Source organism: Lithobates pipiens, unplaced genomic scaffold (genome assembly GCF_037356315.1).
Source record: "Lithobates pipiens isolate NorthernLeopardFrog02 unplaced genomic scaffold, aLitPip1_a1.2 Scaffold_25, whole genome shotgun sequence".
In the NCBI taxonomy this organism is placed as follows: domain Eukaryota; kingdom Metazoa; phylum Chordata; class Amphibia; order Anura; family Ranidae; genus Lithobates; species Lithobates pipiens.
In genome coordinates this window covers 44,126,902-44,148,938 of record NW_027507787.1, presented here as the reverse complement: position 1 = coordinate 44,148,938, position 22,037 = coordinate 44,126,902, and the positions used below count along the sequence as shown (strand labels likewise).

The window sequence follows — 22,037 nt, the reverse complement described above, 5'->3', positions numbered from 1 at the left end:
TTCCGCAGTCCCAAGGTATGATCGGTTCCAGCAACCATCACCAGCGTCTAAACTACATGGTGCAGCAATACCTAAAGGCAAGGTCAGACTTGGACACCTTTCCCACCAAATATCCTCTGGCTTACTGGGTCTTGAGGATGGATCACTGGCCAGAGCTTGCACAGTATGCAATTGAGCTACTGGCCTGTCCTGCATCCAGCGTTCTTTCGGAATGCACCTTCAGTCCTGCTGGTGGCTTTGTAACCTATCACAGGGTGCGCCTGTCCACCGACTCAGTTGATCGACTGACCTTCATAAAGATGAATCAGTCTTGGATCACCACCAGCTACCAAGCACCTGAAGCTGATGTAACCAAATAATTTTTTTTGAAATGTCACATCCCTTCAAGACTGCCTATGCTGATGCTGAGTGACTGTCCTGTTATGTTGACTGACTATCCTCTTCCTCCTCAATGATCCCGCTGATATCTTGGAAGAACATTTTTGGTTCTGTGTGATGCCACCAGCCCAATTTTTCAGCCCCTGTTTAACAGGGGCATGTAATTACAATTTTTTATGCAATGCTTTGCAGCAGGGCTCATTACTGCACTCCAACTAGAGTATATGGTAGAGGTTGCAGTATATAGGCCCAATTTTTCAGCCCCTGTTTAACAGTCGCATGTAATACAATTTTTGTTGCAATTCTTTGCAGCAGGGCTCATTCCTGCACTAAAACTAGAGTATATGGTAGAGGTTGCATTGTATAGGCCCGATTTTTCAGCCCCTGTTTAACAGGGGCATGTAATACAATTTTTGATGCAATGCTTTGCAGTAGGGCTCATTCCTGCACAACAACTAGAGTATATGTTAGGGGTTGCAGTGTATAGGCCCAATTTTTCAGCCCCTGTTTAACAGCGGCATGTAATACAATTTTTGATGCAATGCTTTGCAGCAGGGCTCACTCCTGCGCTCCAACTAGAGTATCTGGGAGGAGTGTTGTGGCACCAGCAAGCAGTGCCTAAGGCCCAATTTTTCAGCCCCAATTTCACAGCAGGGCCCATTCCTGCACCCACCGAGAGTAACTGTGAGGACTTATAGTGTTGTGGCACCAGCAGCACCACCACCACAACCACCAAAGGCCCAAATTTTCTACCACTGTTCAACAATGGCATGTAATTACAATTCTTGATATAATCGTTCACAGCAGGGCGCTCCAGCGCCCACCAAGAGTCACTTTGAGGGCTTACAGTGTTGTGGCAACACCAACACCTTAGGCCCCCATTTCTGCAGAGCATATAGGACAGACCCCTACTTTCAAACATCCAACTTACAAACGTCTCCTACTTGCAAACGGAAGGAGACAACAGGAAGTGAGATTTAAAAAGACGGATGGCCAAAAAAATTATACAGGGGTGATAACCCTTCCCTATGTTTTCCAAAAAGCTTAAAAATATATTTTTTTACTGAAGCTACACTTTAAAAATGTACCAGTTGAAAATTACAAACAGATTCAACTTAACACAACAAACCTACACAGTCCCTGTCTTGTTTGCACCGCCTGTATACTGCTGTTCTAAGTATATAGGGCCTGGGGGCCCCACGCCTTTCCTTTTTTTTATTTGGGTACGGGGTTCTCCTTAATATCCGTACAAGACCCAAAGGGGCTGGTAATGGGCAGGGGGGCTACCCATGCCATTTTTCTCAAAGATAACCAGATATTATATTAAAACCGCAAGCAGTTTTAAATGACTTTTTTTCCGTTAAATGTCATTTTGTGCAGGGACTGTTCTAAACACGGGAAACACGTGGCACTTCACAGGCATACTATAGACACCCCCAGCCATGATATTTAAAGGAATATTTCACTTTTTTTTTCACTTTAATCATCATTAAAATCAGTGCTCCCGAAAAAACGCACAAATTTTAGGTCCGTTCGAAATTTCTGGTGCGAACTGAGCCGGGTGGTGTTCGGTGAGTTGTACCCTCAGATAGACTCCCCTATTCACTCTTTGCTTGAAACTTCGAACAGCTTCCTATATCTGCAATCAGATGTGCACATTACTCACTCGTTTATGTGAAATTTGATATCCGTCTGTTTAGTGCCCATTGCACTGGGCACTTGTTTGTATATCCTTTTTTTAATACTCAATAAACGTTCTTTTGATTAAAAAAAAATTAAATAAATGTCCAAAGAATTATGTAAACTTTCATTTTAAAACTTGTTAAGTAAAAACAATAATAAAAAAACTTTTATTTTTAAAAAAAAAATCATTATACATTTTCTTGAAGCCTTAACATTATTGAATTTTTAAAATGCAATTCAATAAATTGGTTTATCGGGAAGTTTAATCTTCGTAATTTTTCAGTGTATATTTCTGTACCGCAAATACAGTATATCTTTCCTAAACATATACAACACCTGCATTTTCTATACCTAACTTTGTGTTCTGACTTTAGATTTACGTTCACTGGTAAAATAAACAGATGGTTAAAAATGTACGTGTGGTTTTATTGGGATTACTCTACATACAAAGCAATATCAGTCAAAAAGAATTAAACATAAAATACATGATAAATAAAGCAATAAACAGGCTCAGGAGTGTCAATATTATGCAATATATGCATTGTAGCAAGTATTGTATTATTATTAAATGTATTGTTACTAGCATATTCTATACTGACACATTATTCCATTCTTTTTTTTTTTTTAGAAGAGAGAGCAGTACTTACCATCCTGAGAGGTTCTTCGTATACTGAGCACAGTGAACTTTGGATGTCTTGTTTAAACTCTTTTGAGGCTATTTTTGAACATTACACAGAAATGGTAAATGTAAACAAATGCTGAACTACTATCATTTGTCCAGATTATTATACCTTTTCACTCACAATATTTTGCAACATTCATAACCAGCTACAATATTTTCAGGTGTACTTATTTAGTCTTATCATTTATCAGTTTTCTGTGTTTTTGGATAATTGTAAGGTTCAATAAGAGGTCTCAGATTCTCAAATAATAAAGTAAAAAAAGTGCAAGTTTAGGCCTTATACATATGTGCTTTAGAGTGGGGTACTTGGCAGGCCCCCCTAAGGTGATCATTATTAAAGTAGAACTGAAGCACAGATTTTTTTTTTTTTCACAGTCAAAAAAGGTTTTATTGAGGTTTACAATTAGCATAGAATTATAAATGTTATCAACAATGGTATGTATACAAACACTGATACAATTAGGTAGCATTAGTGTTGTAACTTAGTATCTCAATTAGAACGAAAAAAGAAAACAAAGACAAATAGAGAAGCGTATAAACTAGTGATATCACAAGGTAGGTTATGTATTGGGGGAAGGGTGAAGGGGGGTACAGGATAAAGGGGGTTGGTAGTCACGGGGGGGGGGTACCATCGCACTAGGGTTCATTTCCTTAGGTTCAGTGTGTGTCCAATAGAGACATGTATAACACAGCCCTTCTATTGCCTCCTTACTATTACCTTTTTCTCTGTAGAGTAATGGATAAGGGAAGTTCAGCTCATGAGTAATTGATAATCTGGCGAGAGTGTAAAGGCCCGCCAAGGTTGCCAAGTTCTATTGAAGGATATGCTGTTCTCTTTTTTCATTGCCACTATTTCCTCCATTTTAAAAATGTACTGTACCCTATTTAACCAGTCCTTAACTCCTGGGACTGTGGAGGTTTTCCAGTGGATGGGTATGAGCGTTTTAGCCGCCACTAGTAGGTGTCGAGAGAGTTTTTTTTTTGTAGCGACTTAAGGTAGTTGGGACTAAATTGATCAGGCAGGCGGCTGCGTTTAGTTCTAGATTGGTTTCCGTTATATGTTTTATCCAGGTCTTAATTTCATCTCAGTAGGCGCTAATGAGAGGACATTCCCACCAAATGTGTAGAAGTGAGCCTATGCAAGTTTTACATCTCCAGCATTTATCTGAGGTGGGGAGAGACCATCTTCCGGCCTTTTGCGGTGTCAGATACCATCGAGTGAGGACCTTATAGGAAATCTCTTGGTATTTGGAGCTTAATGAGCATTTGTGTGTCAAAATACACGCCTTTTCCCATTGCTTTTCAGAAATGTTCATTTTAAGATCATGTTCCCACTTCCTTTTGTGTTTATTGTTATCGGCGTGTGGCATACAAATTAGCCATGAGTATGCAAGGGATGTGGTGTGGGCTACCGGTGATCTGTTTAAGCATATGGACTCCAACTGCGTCAACGGGAGGCAGAATTTGGATTTGTGTTTACCATTTACCACAAAGTCCCTTAATTGCATGTAAAACCACAGGCCAGGAAATGCCTCGCCCACCTCAGAGCTAAGTGCGTCAAACGTTTTGATGTTCGAGTTTGTCATGCATTGGTGAATAAGGAGGTCATGTGGTAGTTTATGGTGCATGCCCGGTGGGAAATCAGGGTTATTGGCAAGTGGTGTCAGTGGACCTGGGATGGATGCGATTTTGTGTAGGCTTGCTGTTTTGTGCCAAATAGTGATTGTGTTTTCAACCAGTGGGTGGCCTATCTGTTTATCTTTTTTGGAGTGTTTGGACCATGGATAGTAAAGCGTTTTATGTATGGTTAAATTGCTTTCCAACTGGACCCAATCTTTGTTAGGGCCATGGCAGTGCCAGTCTATGAGTCTGGTGATATGCGCAGCCTGGAAGTATTTCTTAAAATCCGGGAGGCCTATACCCCCTTTGCTTTTGGGAAGCGTTAGTAGAGCAAAATTGATTCTGGGTTTTCTATCTGCCCAGAGGAAGTCTCTCTGTGCTTTAGGGGAGTGCTAAAAAAGGTTTCCGGGATTCTTATGGGTAGAGCATTAAATAGGTATAAAAGTCTGGGTAGTATCGTCATCTTCAGAATGGACGCTCTGCCAAACCATGAGAATTTTTTTGGGTGCCACCTTAGTAGGTCTTTTGTTATAGCGGATAATAGTGGTTTATAGTTGGCGTTGTATAAGACGTCGAGGTTGCTAGTTAAGTTTATACCTAGATATTTGAGTGCGATTTGTTCCCATTTATAAGGGAAGTTGTCTTTCAATCTCTGGAGTTGGTCAGGGGGGAGGGTGAGGTTGAGTGCTTCAGATTTTGATTGATTCACTTTAAAATTGGAGATGAACCCAAAGGTTTGAAACACTTTCTGAAGATTTGGTAAGGATATATGTGGATTGGTGATGAAGAATAAGAGGTCATCCGCATATGCGGCTATTTTGTATTCTCTATTGTTTACTGTGAAGCCCTGAATATCTCTATGTAAGTTGATTGTTCTTATCAGGGGTTCTAGGGTGAGAATAAAGAGAAGTGGAGATAGAGGGCATCCTTGGCGTGTTCCATTGTGGATCAAGATGGGGTCAGATAGTGTGTTATTTACTTTAATTTGGGCTTTGGGATTTTGGTAGAGTGCTGAGATCCATGACAGCATGTTTTCCCGTAGTCCGATATGGGCACAGGTGTCCATCATGTAGTCCCAGGAGACTCTATCGAAAGCCTTCTCTGCATCGGTAGAAAGCAATATTCCGACTGTTTTAGAGTTTTGGGCAAAATGGATTAGATTCAGCGCTTTAGTAGTATTGTCACGAGCTTCTCTACCGGGCATGAATCCCACTTGTTCAGGGCCTATAATCTGTGCTAGGAGGGGTTTTAATCTGTTGGCAAGTATTTTGGCCAGTATCTTGAGATCAACATTTAGAAGGGAGATGGGTCTGAAGTTTGCGCATTCAGAGTGGTCTTTGTTAGGTTTGGGGATCACAGCTACAGTATGTGTGCCATTAGGAATGAGTTGGAGTTGTTTCTATTTTTTGCTAGGAAGTTAAAAGCAGATTGAAGGGGTTTCAAGAGAGATATTGTGTACATCTTATAGTATTGTGATGTAAAACCATCAGGGCCAGGGCTCTTTCCTGTTTTTAAGTCGGATATTGCGTCTGAGATTTCTGATATAGCTATAGGGTCATCTAGTTTGCATGTGTCGTCGCTTGACAGGGAGGGTAATTTACTATTTTCCAAGAAGTCTTTGATTGCTTCTTGTTTTGTATGTGTTATATAGGGTGGTTTGTGTTGGGCCGGCAGATCGTACAATTTGGCATAATAATTGTGAAACAGGTCTGCCATTTCTTTAGATTTGTACTTCAGAGTCCCCTCTTTATCCTTTATGGCATGAATATGGCTTGATAGTGTTGCTTCCTTCAGGGCCCTAGCTAGTTGTTTCCCACTCTTATCCCCTTGTTCGTAAAAAATATTTTTTTTTTAAAAAAGGGATCTTTTGATTTTGAGATCTAGTAGAAGGCGTAATGCCGTTCTGCATTCAGTCAGTTGCTCTTCTACCCTGAGAGATTGAGAATGTTTGTGCTGCAATTCCAAGTTAGCAATTTTTTGGGCTAATTTTGTAATTTCTCCTTCTCTTTCCCTTTTCTTTCTGGCACCCCATTTTATAAGTTCACCCCTCACCACTGACTTGTGAGCTTCCCAATTATTTAGCGGGTTCGTGTCGGTGTCATTGTTGTTGTGAAAGTATGTATTAATCGTGTTGTGGATGTCATCTTTCACAATTTGATCAGTAAGGAGTGTAGGATTGAGTCTCCAATTAAATGCAGGTTTGCGGTGTGCACCCAGTTCTATTGAGATAGCTGTGGGTGCGTGGTCAGAGAGTGCAATAATTCCTATCTCAGCTGCGAGTAAGTTGCCCAGGTCCCTTTGTGAGACAAAGATCATGTCAATTCTTGAGTATCATTTGTGAGGTGCGGAGAAAAAGGTAAAGTCCCTCTCTGATGGATGCACGGATCTCCATGCATCAACCAGAGCTAGAGACTGTAGTAGCGATTTCATTCGTTTAAGAAGCCTATAACTGACATGGGTGTGTCCAGAAGAAGTATCCCTGAGGGGGGAAATAGGAATGTTAAAGTCTCCACCCAAAAAGACACATCCCTCCGCAAACCATTTAATTTCTTTAATTATTTTGCTACAGAATGGCACATGGGAGGTATTCGGGAAGTACACATTAGCAAGTGTTACAGGGGATCCCTCCCAGGTGCCCTTCAGAAACAAATGCCTTCCCTCGGAATCAGTAAGTTGGTGCTTCAGTTCAAAGGGTGCATCTTTGTTCAGCAGGATGGACACTCCTTTCGTTTTGGCAAGAGGGTTGGTAGAATGGTAAACTTTTGTGAATACATTGTCAGTGAGTTTAGGAATACTCTTGTCTTTAAAGTGGGTTTCCTGTAGAAATACAACTAATGGGCGCACTTTTTTAAGGTTCTCTCAACAGTTTAGACCTTTTTTCAGGTATATTCAGACCATTTACATTATGTGAGATAATAGTTGGTGTCTTCCCTAAAAAAGCATATGCCATCTTGGCCGTTGGGCTAGGATGGGTGTTTTCTGGAGAAGCTGCGTCTGTGAATGGTTTTCACAAGAGATATTGGGGATTTAGAAAGTGTTAGGGTGGAGTGTTTTGGGACTGAAAAGGAGAGTGCGTACGTGCGTGGAGGAGGGGAGAGAGAGAAAGGAAAAAAAAAAAAGGGGGGGGGGGGAGATGGGGGGGGGGGGGGGGGGTAAAGTACGGGGGGAGGGGGGAGGAAGGATGTAATTAGTTAAGGGATAAGAAGGAAAGTACCCACTAGTCACCAGTTGGTGGTGGGTCAATTTGGGATTTAATTAATGCACATAAGTGTTAGTATTTTCCCTTTGGTGGAGAGTGGGAGGTGATCAATGAGCAGTCTAACAGCGTCTGTTTCCTTTAACTGCTCTGTAGCAGTAATGGAGGTAACCAACAGAGGAGCCCGGCACATCTCACGGTTCTAGACCCCATCAAGAGGTTAACTGTAAGCAAGGTGTCTGAGACCATCCATTGGCATTTATTATAGACTATAGAGGACTTGAGTAAGGGGGTGGAGGGAGGAGAAGGGGTTGTGCGAGTCGCAATTAACCAGTTAGCAGAAGAAAATAACATTATAAACACTTTGTAAAACCGTTCCTAAGAAACTGTGGCCTAAGCGCCAAGCTGCATAACAGATATTAGCTTAAATAACTGTAAACTTTTAACCCATATCCTGAGCATTTAACTTCAACTCTCCTCAGCACATAGTGAGGAGTAGACACCCCTGTATATTTGAGGGGTAGTCTAGTCCCTATGCAAACGGAGAGTGTTCCACATCATGCAGGGGCGTCACGTGAGCAATAATAGGTGTGTCAATTTCTGCAGTAAGGCGCAGTTTGGTTTCCGTCCTGTATAGGCCCTATCCACTCTTACAGTCTTAGAGCGAAACATATCATAGCGAGGCAGGGAGTGTTATCTACGTTAGTAGTTGCCGGGGCTGTACGTAAAAAGGTATAGACAAGGTGCATTAAATGGTGTCCTTAGGATTGGCCTGTTGCTACTTCCTGCCGTGAGCTTCTAGGATATGTCTTTCCCCTTTTTAATTTTTGGGAGGGAGAGGAATGTAAAGCGGTGTCTCGGGTAATGTTACTCACAGTTCCGCAGTCAATAGAGAAACACCATCTTGAAGGAAGTAGGGGAGTGTCATACGTGCAAATGGCGGTATTCAAGCCACTTAACAAATTTGCCAGTCTCAGAACCTAAATAAAAGACAAAAATTAGAGCATAACAGGATAGAAGTATACGGTGTTGCTGCAGGTTATTGTAGTCTCTCTGCAGTTTGCGGGTTTCAAACCTTGTTTGGGGAAGAAAGAGGTAAACAAAAACAAAAAACAAAAAGAAAAAAAAAAAACCCTCATGTAGATAGATTGTCATAGGTGCAGATAAAAGTCTCAAGGAGTAGCCTCAGAAGTTTAACTTTTAACCTTTAAGGTAGTGTGCCCCCTCGTTACCATAAAATTGTGGCAGCCGTCTGGATGGGATAATGGGCGAGTTTTCAAAAAAAAAAAAAAAATGGGTTGCAGAGGGTCTGACCATTTCAGTAGCCTCTCGGCTCCCTTCCTCTCGGGCTCCTAGCACTCTTAGAGGATGTTGGGGACTCAAAGTTGTTTCTGTCAGTACTTCTGCGATGCTTGCCTAGCTGGTAAGGCGATCGTGCGTGGTGGGGTTCTGCTGAGAATTGTGGGTTGTTAATTGCTGGTGGCGTGAGGAATTCAGCATACCAGTCTGGGAGGTCCATCGGTGTAATTTGTAGGTCCTCACAGAATTTTTTGAGGTCATCGGGGACTTTTAGCACATGTTGTTTTCCCATGAAGTTTGCTTGCAGTGCAAATGGGAATTTCCATCTGTAGTTGATACCTTTTTGTTTCAGAACTTCTAAAAGTGGACGTAGTGCTCTTCTATTTTTAAGTGTGATGGGTGAAAGGTCCTGAAAAAGTTGAATCGTGGCTTCCTCGTGCATTATCCTTTCTTTCATCCGCGCTTTTTGGAGGATATCTTCTTTCAAGCCAAAGTTAGATAGACAACATATGATGTCTCTTGGGGGGATTCCGTCTTGTGCCCTGGGTCTGAGAGCTCTGTGTGCCCTGTCAAAGTCGATGGGAGATTGTTCCGGCCGTTCAATGAGAGTATTAAAGATGGCTGTTAGAGCTGGTCTAATTTGGTCCGGGGGCACCGTTTCGGGCACTCCTCTGATTCTGATATTATTTCGTCTACCACGGTTGTCCAGATCTTCAATTTGTCTGTTCATATCGATCAAATGTTTGGAGTGTGAATTCGTAATATCGTCCAGTCTGACCAGTGCTCTGTCCCTCCTTTTCCCAGCTCTGTCTGAGATTGCCATTTGCTCTGTTAGTCTCATTAGCTCGGTTTTAATATCTGTTATTGCTGCCGCAAAAGAACTTTTAATATCAGCGGCAATGTCTGTCATAGCTGCGTAGGTAAGAAGTTGGTCTGTTTTACCGTTGCCTGCGGCTGAATCTTCAGATGCTGGTAGGGAGACTTCGTCGTCATCCATATACTCAACAATATCGTTTCTTTGTGATAGTGCCATTTTGGAAATTTTGCTCCCTTCACAGTATTTAAACTTGCTAAGGTTTGCTGGTGAGTTCTTTTTTTTCTTCTGGGGTGTCCCCAAAGAGCGGAGGATGTGGCTGTGCGTGCTTCTCCTTGATTGTGTTGACATATTCGTCTGTCAGGTCTGTTTTCAGTGCACAGGCCCCTCTGGTCACCAAGGTTCCTCTATATTACAGTCATGTGCGCCAATCACCAGGCCACTTCCCCTGTAATAATGTTTGCCAGTTCTTGGGTAGTGGAACTGTACTGTTAGTGTGGTGCGCACCTGTATTGGGGTTATGCTGGGGTAAGGTTAGGTGATTACAGTTCGAGCTGGGCTAGTTAGGGAGGTGCAGGGTGTAGATGGAGTAGCAAGATGGCCGCTGTCTCCAGTAGGTAGGCCGGAACCTCAGGCTTTCCTAACTCTGGTGGCCGTATAGCTGCATTCCGCCCTATTTGCTTCCTATGCCCCCAGGCTCTGCCCCCAGGATCTGCAGGTTCCCACTAAATATAGTATAAAAGAGTCCGCTGTGAGGGGGGCGCCGTGGGTGTACTCACTGCGGCCTGTTGTTAGTATGGGCCGGTTCCTAGGCCTGGATGGTCGCGCCGTCCGTATCCGGGAATCTGCTGGATACTGCGCCCTGCTGTTCCGGCCGTGTAGTCCCCGGGTGAGCGGCGGCGTGTGTCCGCCCGGAGTGCAGCCTCCTCGCTCCGGCGGCGCTGCGGTAGAGGCTGGCGTGGGCCGTTGATTTCGTAGGCCACAAGATGGCGCCGGATGATTCGCTATGTGGCCGGGTGTGTTTGCGCCGTTAAGGATGGATATATCCCATCCGACGGCCTCCGGGAGACAGCACCGCAATCCCCAGGCTCAGCACAGGTCTGGCGAGCTGCTATCCTTGATTGTAAGGGATGGATGGCGGAGGATGGCGGTGGATTTCTCCCTGCCTGTGTGGAGCTCAGCCGCCGCACGTCCTCCTTGCTCCGCACCTTCCCAGATTTTTTTATATTAGTTTCGGATAGAGTGAGAAAGGGTTAGAAGTTGAACATGACTAAATTTAGGCGATTATTGCCACCAGTACCTCCATCCTAATTTTGTTAATATGTCACTAGAAAAAAATATATTATACTTACCTAATGTAATTTTCTTTTCCTGATGCAAGCATGACAACATATACATATGGGTAGGCTCCGCCCCCTGCCCTATCACCAGACCGGTTATATTATAAGATTAGGTCTCCTCCCTGCCTGCAGCATTCTCGTAATTTAGTATCACTGTGAGGCCTTGCTTGTTGCTTGTTTTCTCTTTTCTTTTTTGAATGGGAGGGACATATATGCTGCCATGCTTGCATCAGGAAAGGAAAATTACCGTTAGGCAAGTATAACGACTGATATATATTGTAGTTAAGGCTGCTCGGTCCACAAGAATGGACCCTCAGTGTGTTTAATGTAGACCAGGTCGTAGTTTACATATTAATTCTGGAGGGACTCCTTTGGAGTTCCACCCATGGATGCGCAGTTTGGAAGAGCGGTCTCTGCCCTTATGTGATAGATTTGTCCTAGCCATCTAAGCCCTTTGACTTACTTGATCTACAACCCTGCGATTGTCTTTATTGGACAGTGCTTGTCTTCTGATGTCATTAGGCCTTAAGAGCCTATCGTTTTGCTCTTTGAAGAAGGGCCAATGCTATGTCTCTCTTCAACCTTAAATCTATTTTCAATGTTTGTGGTACTTCAAAACTTTAGTTTGGATGTGCCAGAAGGATGATGCTCTAACCTAGGTTGCAAAGATACCAACCTTTGTATAGTGTTTAGGAAGAGACTAGAGCCATTTTGCCTGATAATTTCAGCAACAAGGTAGTTTATGGCTTGACACTTGGATGTCTGAGATCCTTCTAGACCTATTAGCCACACAAATTACTTATTCCGTGTTACTGACCATACTGAGGATGTCTTATCCCTCTTAATGGATAGTGAGACAATGTGTCTCACACTATTTGGAAGACCCCAGGGGGAAAGAATAATCTGCCCAGGTCTTTCGGTATTGGATACTAAGATATGCAACCGTTACTGGATCCCAGAAAGTGAGGATACGACTGAGTTTCATGTATCCTTTAATGCCGTCTCTAGGCTTACTTGTATACAATTCAGTCCTTACAGCAAGGAACAGAGAATTACATCCTTTAAATTCTGTAGGTTTTCTCATAGCTAATGTACTTGAAGGCTGGAGTAGGCATTCTGACTTCCAAAGGATTTCAAAGACTAAAAGGTGAGACCTCCACTTCTTGGTCTCCAGGATCTAGATATAACTTTTATGAGTTTGGAAGATACCATTGGTCACACTGTATGAGGTATTGAATCTCAGAAAGGAGAATAGCAAGTTCTAAGACTGTATCTGCAGATGTCATGGACTGCAAGTCACAGGGCAATTAGTGTTATCACCCCCGAAGGGCTGCGAATGCGGATAAGGATCCTGGAGACTATTAGGTTTGTTCAATGTACATATTGGCTAATCTGCATACCCAGCTGGCTGTCATTAGTTTCTCTGCTTCCACCTCTGGGAAGCCACCCAGGTTATTGTCAGACCAATATCTTGCAGCCTTACTTGTTGCCGATCCCTTGACTGGCTTGTTGGTTTGGAGACTGTCCCTTGTCATCCAACGGTTTTTGTACTTTACGCTGTCTGACAGTAAGTTCTAGAAACCCTACATAAGGGGCTGGTAGACCTGACTGTGAGATACCTCTGACAAAAGTTTACTAGTTCTGCATTCATTCTTGACAGCAAAGATAGGCCTTCCCCATTTTGCAGCATAGTTGAGGCTCTTTTTGTTGCGTTTCGGAAGACTTCAGTCTGCGACCACTGCAACTCTGACTTTGACACCTTGTCCTCCATCGGCATGAATATCCGACAAGTAACAACTTGTGATGATTGGTATGCCTAATAGCTGATACACTGAAATATTAGTTAGCTTAGCTACCTCCCCAAAAGGGGACTTGTCTTCTTTGTGGAGTCACTGTTCCTGGTGCAGGTAGTAAGTCTTTCCTTACTACAAAACCAGTTGTCAACCTTCCCTTGGGCCCTTCGGACCACGTGGGTTACTACAGACTACTTTACCCCTCTTACGACCATGGGATGCGACCAATGGTAAAGATCTATTTGTTCAAGTGAGATACTTATACTGTTGCTCTCTATGAGGGTAACTTTATTGTATTTTCTCAGAAATTCAGAACTGCTTCCCGGTAGGCCATAGTCTCTAGATGATGGCTCCTCCAGAGTCTGTACTAGGACTCTTTTCTCAGAACCTGGAAGTCATTGCGCCAGTCTGTTGCCCAAACAAGGCTCCCCAGAAGTCCTTGCTGCTGCAAGTCAGCCCCTACTGGACCCAATATCCCGGGAAATGCCGGGAGTTTGTGGAAAGGCGAAAGTAAAATGCCGAAACATGGGCATCTCGAAGTGTGTATACACAGACACACCCAAACACATACTTGTGAACGAGCACAACATACAGGATATACAAGGTAATACCGACATATAATCACACACACAGCTTCGACTTGATTGACTTGTGTCTATCTACGGTCAGCCTAGGTTTCAACTATTGTGAGACAAAATTGGTGTGATTTTACAGTGATTTATATGCGACTTGAATCAATGCCTGTGTATTTGTTGATGTCCATGGCCCCAAGTTAGATCACAGTGGGATCAAAAGTAGTGTAGGTACTACTTTGAAGTCGCTGTGACTTGAAGTTGCACCCCTATGAACAATGCTCCTTGGAAATCATGGGGCATGATTTGTGAAGGTCAAGCCTTACTGGAGGCTAGAGAGATTAGTTGGCCGATGCAATTTTGGATCCTCATCCTTCCGCTTGTTATTCAAGTCTTTACTTTTGACTAACGACCATGTACACACATGTCTATTCATATTGGATTAAGTATTGCACTTCTGCTCAGCACTTCAGCGATTGCACAAAGCGAAAATACACAGACTTCTGCAGAACATTAAACAGACTACAGGTCACCTGATTCTCCAAACTTTTTCTTCTCTCATTCATGCTTCCTCTCAATTTCACCACTCTGTATCATGCACTCTCTATTTTTCCTTCTCACAGTTGCATCCTCTCTGCTTAAATTCTCACTCCTTCACCCACCTTCTCCCCCCCACAGCTTATATATATCACCCTCACTCCCGTCTTCACCTTATTACTGCACTCATCAGCTCCTGCTAACTCTAAATCCATATACCAATAAAGCCTGCAAGCCACTGGGACGTGTCCCCCCACATAAGTCACACTCCCATATCACCTCTCTCACCCTTCTTCTTCTCCTAACTTCTGGAGATATTTCCCCAAATCCTGGACCACAATCATTTACCTTCGGCCAACATACACGGCACAACCCATCCTCTGCTAGCAGCCGCAATCCACACAATCTCATTTCTATTCCTCTTAAGCCTAGAGCTAGCCTCCCCTTCTCCTATGCCCCTTGGAATGCCCGCTCTGTTTGTAACAAACTCACCACCGTCCATGACCTATTTATCACTAACTCCCTGAACCTACTTGCAATTACTGAGACCTGGATTCAAGAATCTGACCTTCCTTCTCCTGCTTCTCTCTCCTATGGTGGCCTCCTGTGGACTCACTCTCCCAGGCATAATGGACGGAAAGGAGATGGTGTTGGAATCCTCCTATCCCTTCAAAGCACTTTTCAGGTTCTTCATCCACCCCCTCTCTGTCCCTCTCTTCATTTGAAGCTCACTGTATTCATCTATTTTCTCCAATTTCATTGAGAATTTCTGTGATCTATCGGCCCCCTGGACCAGTATCAAACTTCCTTGACGACTTCACTGCCTGGTTACCCTACTTTCTCTCCTCTGAAATTCCAACAATCATTCTTGGTGACTTCAACATCCCTGTTAATCTTAACACTCCTGCTACTTCTAAGCTGCTGAGTCTAACCTCTTTTGATCTAAAACAATGGACAAGTGCTTCCATTCACTCTGTTGACAACTGCCTTGACCTCATCTTCTCCTACCTATACACTCAGCACACCCTTTCCAATATTCCTTTGCCTCTATCTGATCACCAACTTATTAGTTTCAATCTCTCCTTGTCTGCCTCCTCCTTACCTTCCAACTACCAAACTATTACCCATAGAAACCTTTGCCATCTTAACCCTTCTCTTCTTTTCTCTGCTACAGATTGTCTCTACGACAAAATCTCATCCTTGTCCTGCCCCAACTTGGCTACTTCTGTCTACAACAGTTTACTGTCATCCACCCTGGATACCTTCGTCCCCCTCATTACGCACAGAATCAGGCCCCAACCGCTACAACCCTGGCAGACCGACAATACCAGAAGCCTCAAAAAACATAACCGTGCTCTTGAGTAGGGATGAGACGAACACCCCCCTGTTCGGTTCGCACCAGAACCTGCGAACAGACCTAAACTTCGTGTGAACTTTAGAACCCTATACAAGTCTATGGGACTCGAACGTTCACAATCTAAAGTGCTCATTTTAAAGGGTAATATGCAAGTTACTGTCCTAAAAAGTATTTGGGGACCTGGGTCCTGCCCCAGGGGACATGGATCAATGCAAAAAAAAGTTTTAAAAACGGCTGTTTTTTCAGGAGCAGTGATTTTAATAATGATTAAAGTGAAACAATAAAAGTGTAATATTCCTTTAAATTTCGTAGCTGGGGGTATCTATAGTATGCCTGTGAAGGGGCGCATGTTTCTGGTGCTTAGAACTGTCCATGCACAAAGTGTCATTTGTGCAGGAAAAAAAGTCTTTTAAAATCACTTGCGGCTATATTGTCGGCTCCCCGTAATACAGAGAACACTCAATGAGTGTTCTCTGTATTAGCCGACAATTCATTCATTCATTGATAAAAAAAAATAAAAAAAAGCGTGGGGGTTCCCCTAAATTCAATTACCAGGCCCTTCAGGACTGACATGAATATTAAGGGGAACCCCATGTCAAATTAAAAAAAAACTGAGAGATCCCCCGTCGCTGGATATGATCATCCATCGCTGGACCCCGGAGATTCGTCGCTGGATTGCAAGAGTGGATTAGCACCGCTGGAATCTTTTTTTTATTTTTTTTATTTTTAATAAAGGAATTTTTCAAAAGTGTGTTTGTCTTATTTAACCATTTTTACACTTTCTTTTGTACCCCCTTACCATTTCAAACAGGGGGGGGCCGGGATCTGGGGGTCCCCTTGTTAAAGGGGGCTTCCAGATTATGATAAGCCCCCACCTGCAGACCCTCACAACCACCGGCTAGGGTTGTGAGGATGAGGCCCTTGTCCTCATCAACATGGGGACAAGGTGCTTTGAGGGGTCACAGACCCCCAAAGCATCCTCCCAATGTTGAGGGTATGTGGCCTGGTACGGTTCAGGAGGGAGGGGGGGCCGCACTCTTGTCCCCCCCTCTTTTCCTGCGGCCTGCCAGGTTGCGTGCTCGGATAAAGGGTCTGGGATTTTTAGGGGGACCCCACGTCAATTTTTTTTTTAATTTGATGCGGGGTTCCCCTTAATATCCATATCAGACCTGAAGGGTCTGGTATGGATATTTAGGGGGACCCCACGTCAATTTTTTTTTAATTTGACACGGGGTTCCCCTTAATATCCATGTTGGACCTGAAGGGCCTGGTAATTGAATTTAGGGGAACCCCCACGCTTTTTTTTTTTTTATCAATGAATGAATGAATTGTCGGCTAATACAGAGAACACTCATTGAGTGTTCTCTGTATTACGGGGAGCCGACAATATAGCCGCAAGTGATTTTAAAAGACTTTTTTTCCTGCACAAATGACACTTTGTGCAGGGACAGTTCTAAGCACCAGAAACATGCGCCCCTTCACAGGCATACTATAGATACCCCCCCAGCTACGAAATTTAAAGGAATATTACACTTTTATTGTTTCACTTTAATCATTATTAAAATCACTGCTCCTGAAAAAACGGCAGTTTTTAAAACTTTTTTTTGCATTGATCCATGTCCCCTGGGGCAGGACCCGGGTCCCCAAACACTTTTTAGGACAGTAACCTGCATATTACCCTTTAAAATGAGCACTTTAGATTTCTCCCATAGACTTGTATAGGGTGTTCTGGCTTTTTGAATTTGCTGCAAACAGCCCAAATTGTTCACTGTTCGCTGAACAGGCGAACAGGCAGTGTTCGAGTCGAACATGAGTTCGACTCGAACTCGAAGCTCATCCCTACTCTTGAGCATCTGTGGCGTAAAACTAATGCCGCGTACACACGAGCAGACTGTATGACGTACTTAGTCTGGCGGAAAAGTACGCCAGACTGTCCGTCAGACTTTCCGAACGGGCTACTTGCCCACACACACCACTTTTTGAGCGGACTAATACGGCGTACTAAGTCCGCCATACTATCCGCCCTACTTTTGAAATGAACGGACTCGCCCACACACGCGGAGGAAAGTCCGCTCATTTCGAGCACGTCTCCAGGTAGGCGGGGCCTGCGAAGGAGACGTCGCTGACCCCGCCGCCTGGAATGGACTTAAAGGGGAACCCCAACGCCGAAAAAAATCGGCGTGGGGGTCCCCCCCCAAGTCCACAACAGACCCTTGTCCGAGCACGCTACCCGGCCGGCCAGGAAAGGGGGGCAAGCGAGCGCCCCCCCACCCCAAAGCACCTTGTCCCCATGTTGATGAGGACAAGGGCCTCTTCCCGACAACCCTGGCCGTTGGTTGTCGGGGTCTGCGGGCGGGGGGCTTATCGGAATCCGGGAGCCCCCTTTAATAAGGGGGCCCCCGGATACCGGCCCCCCACCCTATGTGAATGAGTATGGGGTACAATGTACCCCTACCCATTCACCTGTAAAATAAAAGTACAAAAAAAACCACAACACACGAGATAAAATACTTTATTGCACAGCTCCGGGGGTCTTCCGTCTTCGGGGGTCTTCTCGCCGGACTCCTCCGCTATCTTCTTGTAGCTCTTTTGCTAGTCCGGCTTTCTTCCTCGCTGCCGCCGCCGCCTTCCGTTCTTCTTCTTCTTCTTCTTCTTCTCCAGGAGATTTTGCCTCGACGATCTCTCCGGCCGGAATGCCAGGGACGCACTGCACGGCCACTTATATAGGGACAAGGGGCGGTGTCACATGGCTTTATGTCACATGGGTTGGTGTCACATGGTGACCCCGCCCCCTTACGATGTCATAGTCCCCATGTGACATCAACCCATGTGACCAACCCATGTGACATAAAGCCATGTGACACCGCCCCTTGTCCCTATATAAGTGGCGGCGCAGTGCGTCCCTGGCATTCCGGCCGGAGAGATTGTCGAGGCAACATCTCCTGGAGAAGAAGAAGAAGAAGAAGAAGAAGAAGAAGAACGGAAGGCGGCGGCGGCGGCGATGGCGGCGACAGAAAACCGGGCCACCGCCTGTAAAAGAGCTATAAGAAGGCGCGGTGGCCCGGCAGAAGAACCGAAGAGGGGGACAAGACCCCCGAAGTCGGGAGAAGAGGCCGGCGGCGAGGAAGAAAGCCGGACTCCTCCGCTAGCAAAAGAGCTACAAGAAGATAGCGGAGGAGTCCGGCGAGAAGACCCCCGAAGACGGAAGACCCCCGGAGCTGTGCAATAAAGTATTTTATCTCGTGTGTTGTGTTTTTTTTGTACTTTTATTTTACAGGTGAATGGGTAGGGGTACATTATACCCCATACTCATTCACATAGAGTGGGGGGCCGGTTTCCGGGGGCCCCCTTATTAAAGGGGGCTCCCGGATTCCCATAAGCCCCCCGCCCGCAGACCCCGACAACCAACGGCCAGGGTTGTCGGGAAGAGGCCCTTGTCCTCATCAACATGGGGACAAGGTGCCCCCCCATGTTGAGGGCACGCGGCCTGGTACGGCTCAGGAGGGGGGGCGCTCGCTCACCCCCCTTTCCTGGCCGGCCGGGTAGCGTGCTCGGACAAGGGTCTGTTGTGGACTTGGGGGGGACCCCCACGTCGATTTTTTTCGGCGTTGGGGGTCCCCTTTAGGTCCATACCAGGCGGCGGGGCCAGCGACGTCTCCTTCGCGGGCCCCGCCTACCTGGAGACGCGCTCGAAATGAGCGGACTTTTCTCCGGGCGGGAAAAGTCCGTTCATTTCAAAAGTACGGCGGACTGGCACACACACGGCCATACTGTCTGCCGAAATGCGAGTACGACGGACCCCGCCTACCTGGAGACGTGCTCGAAATGAGCGGACTTTTCTCCGGGCGGGAAAAGTCCGTTCATTTCAAAAGTACGGCGGACTGGCACACACACGGCCATACTGTCCGCCGAAATGCGAGTACGACGGACAGAATTTCGAAAAATCCGAAATACTTAGTCCGCCGTACTGCACGCTGAAAAAGTCCGCTGAAGCCCACACACGAGCGGACTGTCCGCTGAAATGTGTTTCGGCGGACTAAGTAGGCCATACAGTCCGCCCGTGTGTACGCGGCATAAGTCACAGCAAGACTTCAGCCAATATAAATCTGCCCTCCAAAAATACCATTCCTGCCTGCACGCTGTCAAACAGACCTACTTTATCGCTCTCATTAACACCCTCTCACGCAGTCCCCGTCAACAATTTTCTACCTTTACCACTCTACTTTGTCCTCTATTACCCCCACCCACTAATTTACTCACTGCCCAGGAGATTGCTTATCACTTTAAAAATAATATTGAGATGATTTGTCTCGAGATCTCCGCTCTACAGACATCTCCCTCTCCTTACACTCCCTGTCCTCCTGCGCAATCAATACTTTCCTCTTTTGACCCAGCTACTATAGAGGAAGTCACTAAACTTTTTTCTAATGCCCACTTAACCTCCTGCCCCCTGGACCCTGTTCCTTCTCAAATACTACGGTCACCATCTGACTCAATCCTACGCTCCTTAACTCATATCTTCAACCTCTCACTCTCTACTGGCATCTTCCCCAACCCTCTAAAACATGCACTAGTCACTCCCATACCAAAAAGGCCTCAGACCCCACCAATCTTAACAACTTAAGACCCATCTCTTTACTCCCTTTTGCCTCCAAACTCCTTGAACGTTTAGTCTACAACCGACTGAGCAACCACCTCATTGAAAATAACCTTCTCGATCCTCTTCAGTCTGGATTTCGCCCACAGCACTCCACAGTAACTGCCCTCCTAAAACTCACTAAGGACTTACTAACAGCCAAAACCAACGCTCATTATTCCATACTCTTACTTTTGGACCTTTCTGCTGCCTTTGATACAGTTGACCACCCTCTCCTCCTCAAAAAACTCAATTTGCTTGGTCTCCATGGCTGCACTCTCTGTTGGTTTGAATCGTACCTATCTCATCGCACTTTCAGTGTCACTTACAACTCCACTTCCTCTTCTCCAACTCCCCTTTCCGTTGGGGTCCCCCAAGGTTCTATCCTTGGACCTCTACTATTCTCGATCTGCACATCCTCCCTGGGCCAGCTGATAGCCTCCCATGGCTTTCACTACCATTTATATGCTGATGACACCCAAATCTATCTCTCTGCCCCTCAGCTCACCCCATCAATCTCCTCACGCATCACTGATCTACTAACAGACATATCAGCCTGGATGTCACACCACTTCCTCAAACTTAATCTATCTAAAACCGAACTCTTAATATTTCCTCCCCCACGTGCCCCTTCGCCTGACTTCTCTGTCAAGATCAATGGCACATCTATCAGTCCATCCCCACATGCCAGGGTGCTAGGGGTAACCTTAGACTCCGAACTGTCCTTTCAGGCCCACATACAAGCCCTGTCCAAATCATGTCGCCTTAGCCTCTGCAACATTTCCAGAATACGCCCCTTTTTAACTAATGACACCACTAAGCTTCTAATTCATTCCCTGGTCATCTCTCGTCTCGACTACTGCAACTCCCTCCTCTTTGGATTACCTTTACATAGACTATCCCCCCTCCAGTCCATAATGAATGCCGCTTCCAGACTTATCCACCTTACCAGCCATTCAGTGTCCTCCACCCCTCTCTGCCAATCCCTGCACTGGCTTCTACTCACCCAACGAATAAAATTTAAAGTACTAACAATAATTTACAAAGCCATCCATAACTCTGTCCCTAGTTACATCACTAACCTAGTCCCAAAATACCAACCAAGCCGCCCTCTTCGGTCATCTCAAGACCTCCTGCTCTCTAGCTCCCTTGTCACCTCCTCCCATGCTCGCCTCCAGGATTTCTTCAGAGCTTCTCCCATCCTTTGGAACTCCCTACCCCAATCTGTCCGACTGTCCCCTAATCTATCCATCTTTAGACGATCCCTGAAAACCCTTCTCTTCAAAGAAGCCTATCCTGCTTCTAACTAACACTGTTTTACTTCCTCCATCAGCTCATCCCCCCACAGCTATTACCTTTTGTATCAATTGCCTCTTCCTTTTTAGATTGTAAGCTCTAACGAGCAGGGCCCTCTGATTCCTCTTGTACCAAATTGTAATGTAACTGTAATGTCTGCCCTCATGTTGTAAAGCGCTGAGTAAACTGTTGGCGCTATATAAAACCTATATAATAATAATAATAATAATAATAATGTCTACCCTTGTGTTCTAATGCATCATGGAGGGGATGCAATGAATTGGAAGAGAGGAATGAAAATTCCATTGGCTCCATTGAAAATTTCATTGAAAATTCCATTTCCATTCCAGTGAGGGTTCACTGACCACAGTGATTACCGGAGAAACAGCATACAGTCTTGCATCTGCAGTGGCTGAACTGCTTCATTTTCAAGCTAGGATCCGCCATCATAGAGATTTTATCACTGACCAGAGCTCTGCTTTCATCCTGTCTGGGGTCCTGACAATCTGGATACCGAAGTGAGCTCAGTCGCAGGTCACAAAACACTACTTAACAGTAGTAGGAACCTTCTTCATCTATTTTCTGCCCCAGGGACTCTGCAAAGGATATTGTTTCTTCTGCTGGAAGAATGACACCTTTGGTTAATCCGATGAAGCCTGTTTGGCCGGCTCCTTTTGAGGCAGAGGTACTCTTTAGATGGCTGTTTAAATACCTTAGTAACTGAGCTCCACACAGTCTGTTTGCATGGGGTTAAAGTAACCACCTTTTGCTTCTGATATGTCAACTTGCCATAGTAGTTTCCCAGAAGCAAGCTCTGAGGTAGAGGCTGCCTTT

General features: G+C 45.0%; 1 protein-coding gene across 1 annotated transcript in view; it reads right to left on the bottom strand.

Moving 5' to 3' along the window:
- Positions 1 to 2,770, bottom strand: part of LOC143930242 (beta-microseminoprotein-like) — a 78,950-nt gene extending 76,180 nt beyond the window's left edge. The window contains exon 1 of the mRNA XM_077454388.1: positions 2,709 to 2,770. Within this exon, the coding sequence (XP_077310514.1) occupies positions 2,709 to 2,711 (3 nt within the window). The 5' untranslated portion in view covers positions 2,712 to 2,770. The remainder of the gene's footprint in view (positions 1 to 2,708) is intronic.
- Positions 2,771 to 22,037: the final 19,267 nt, after the last annotated feature.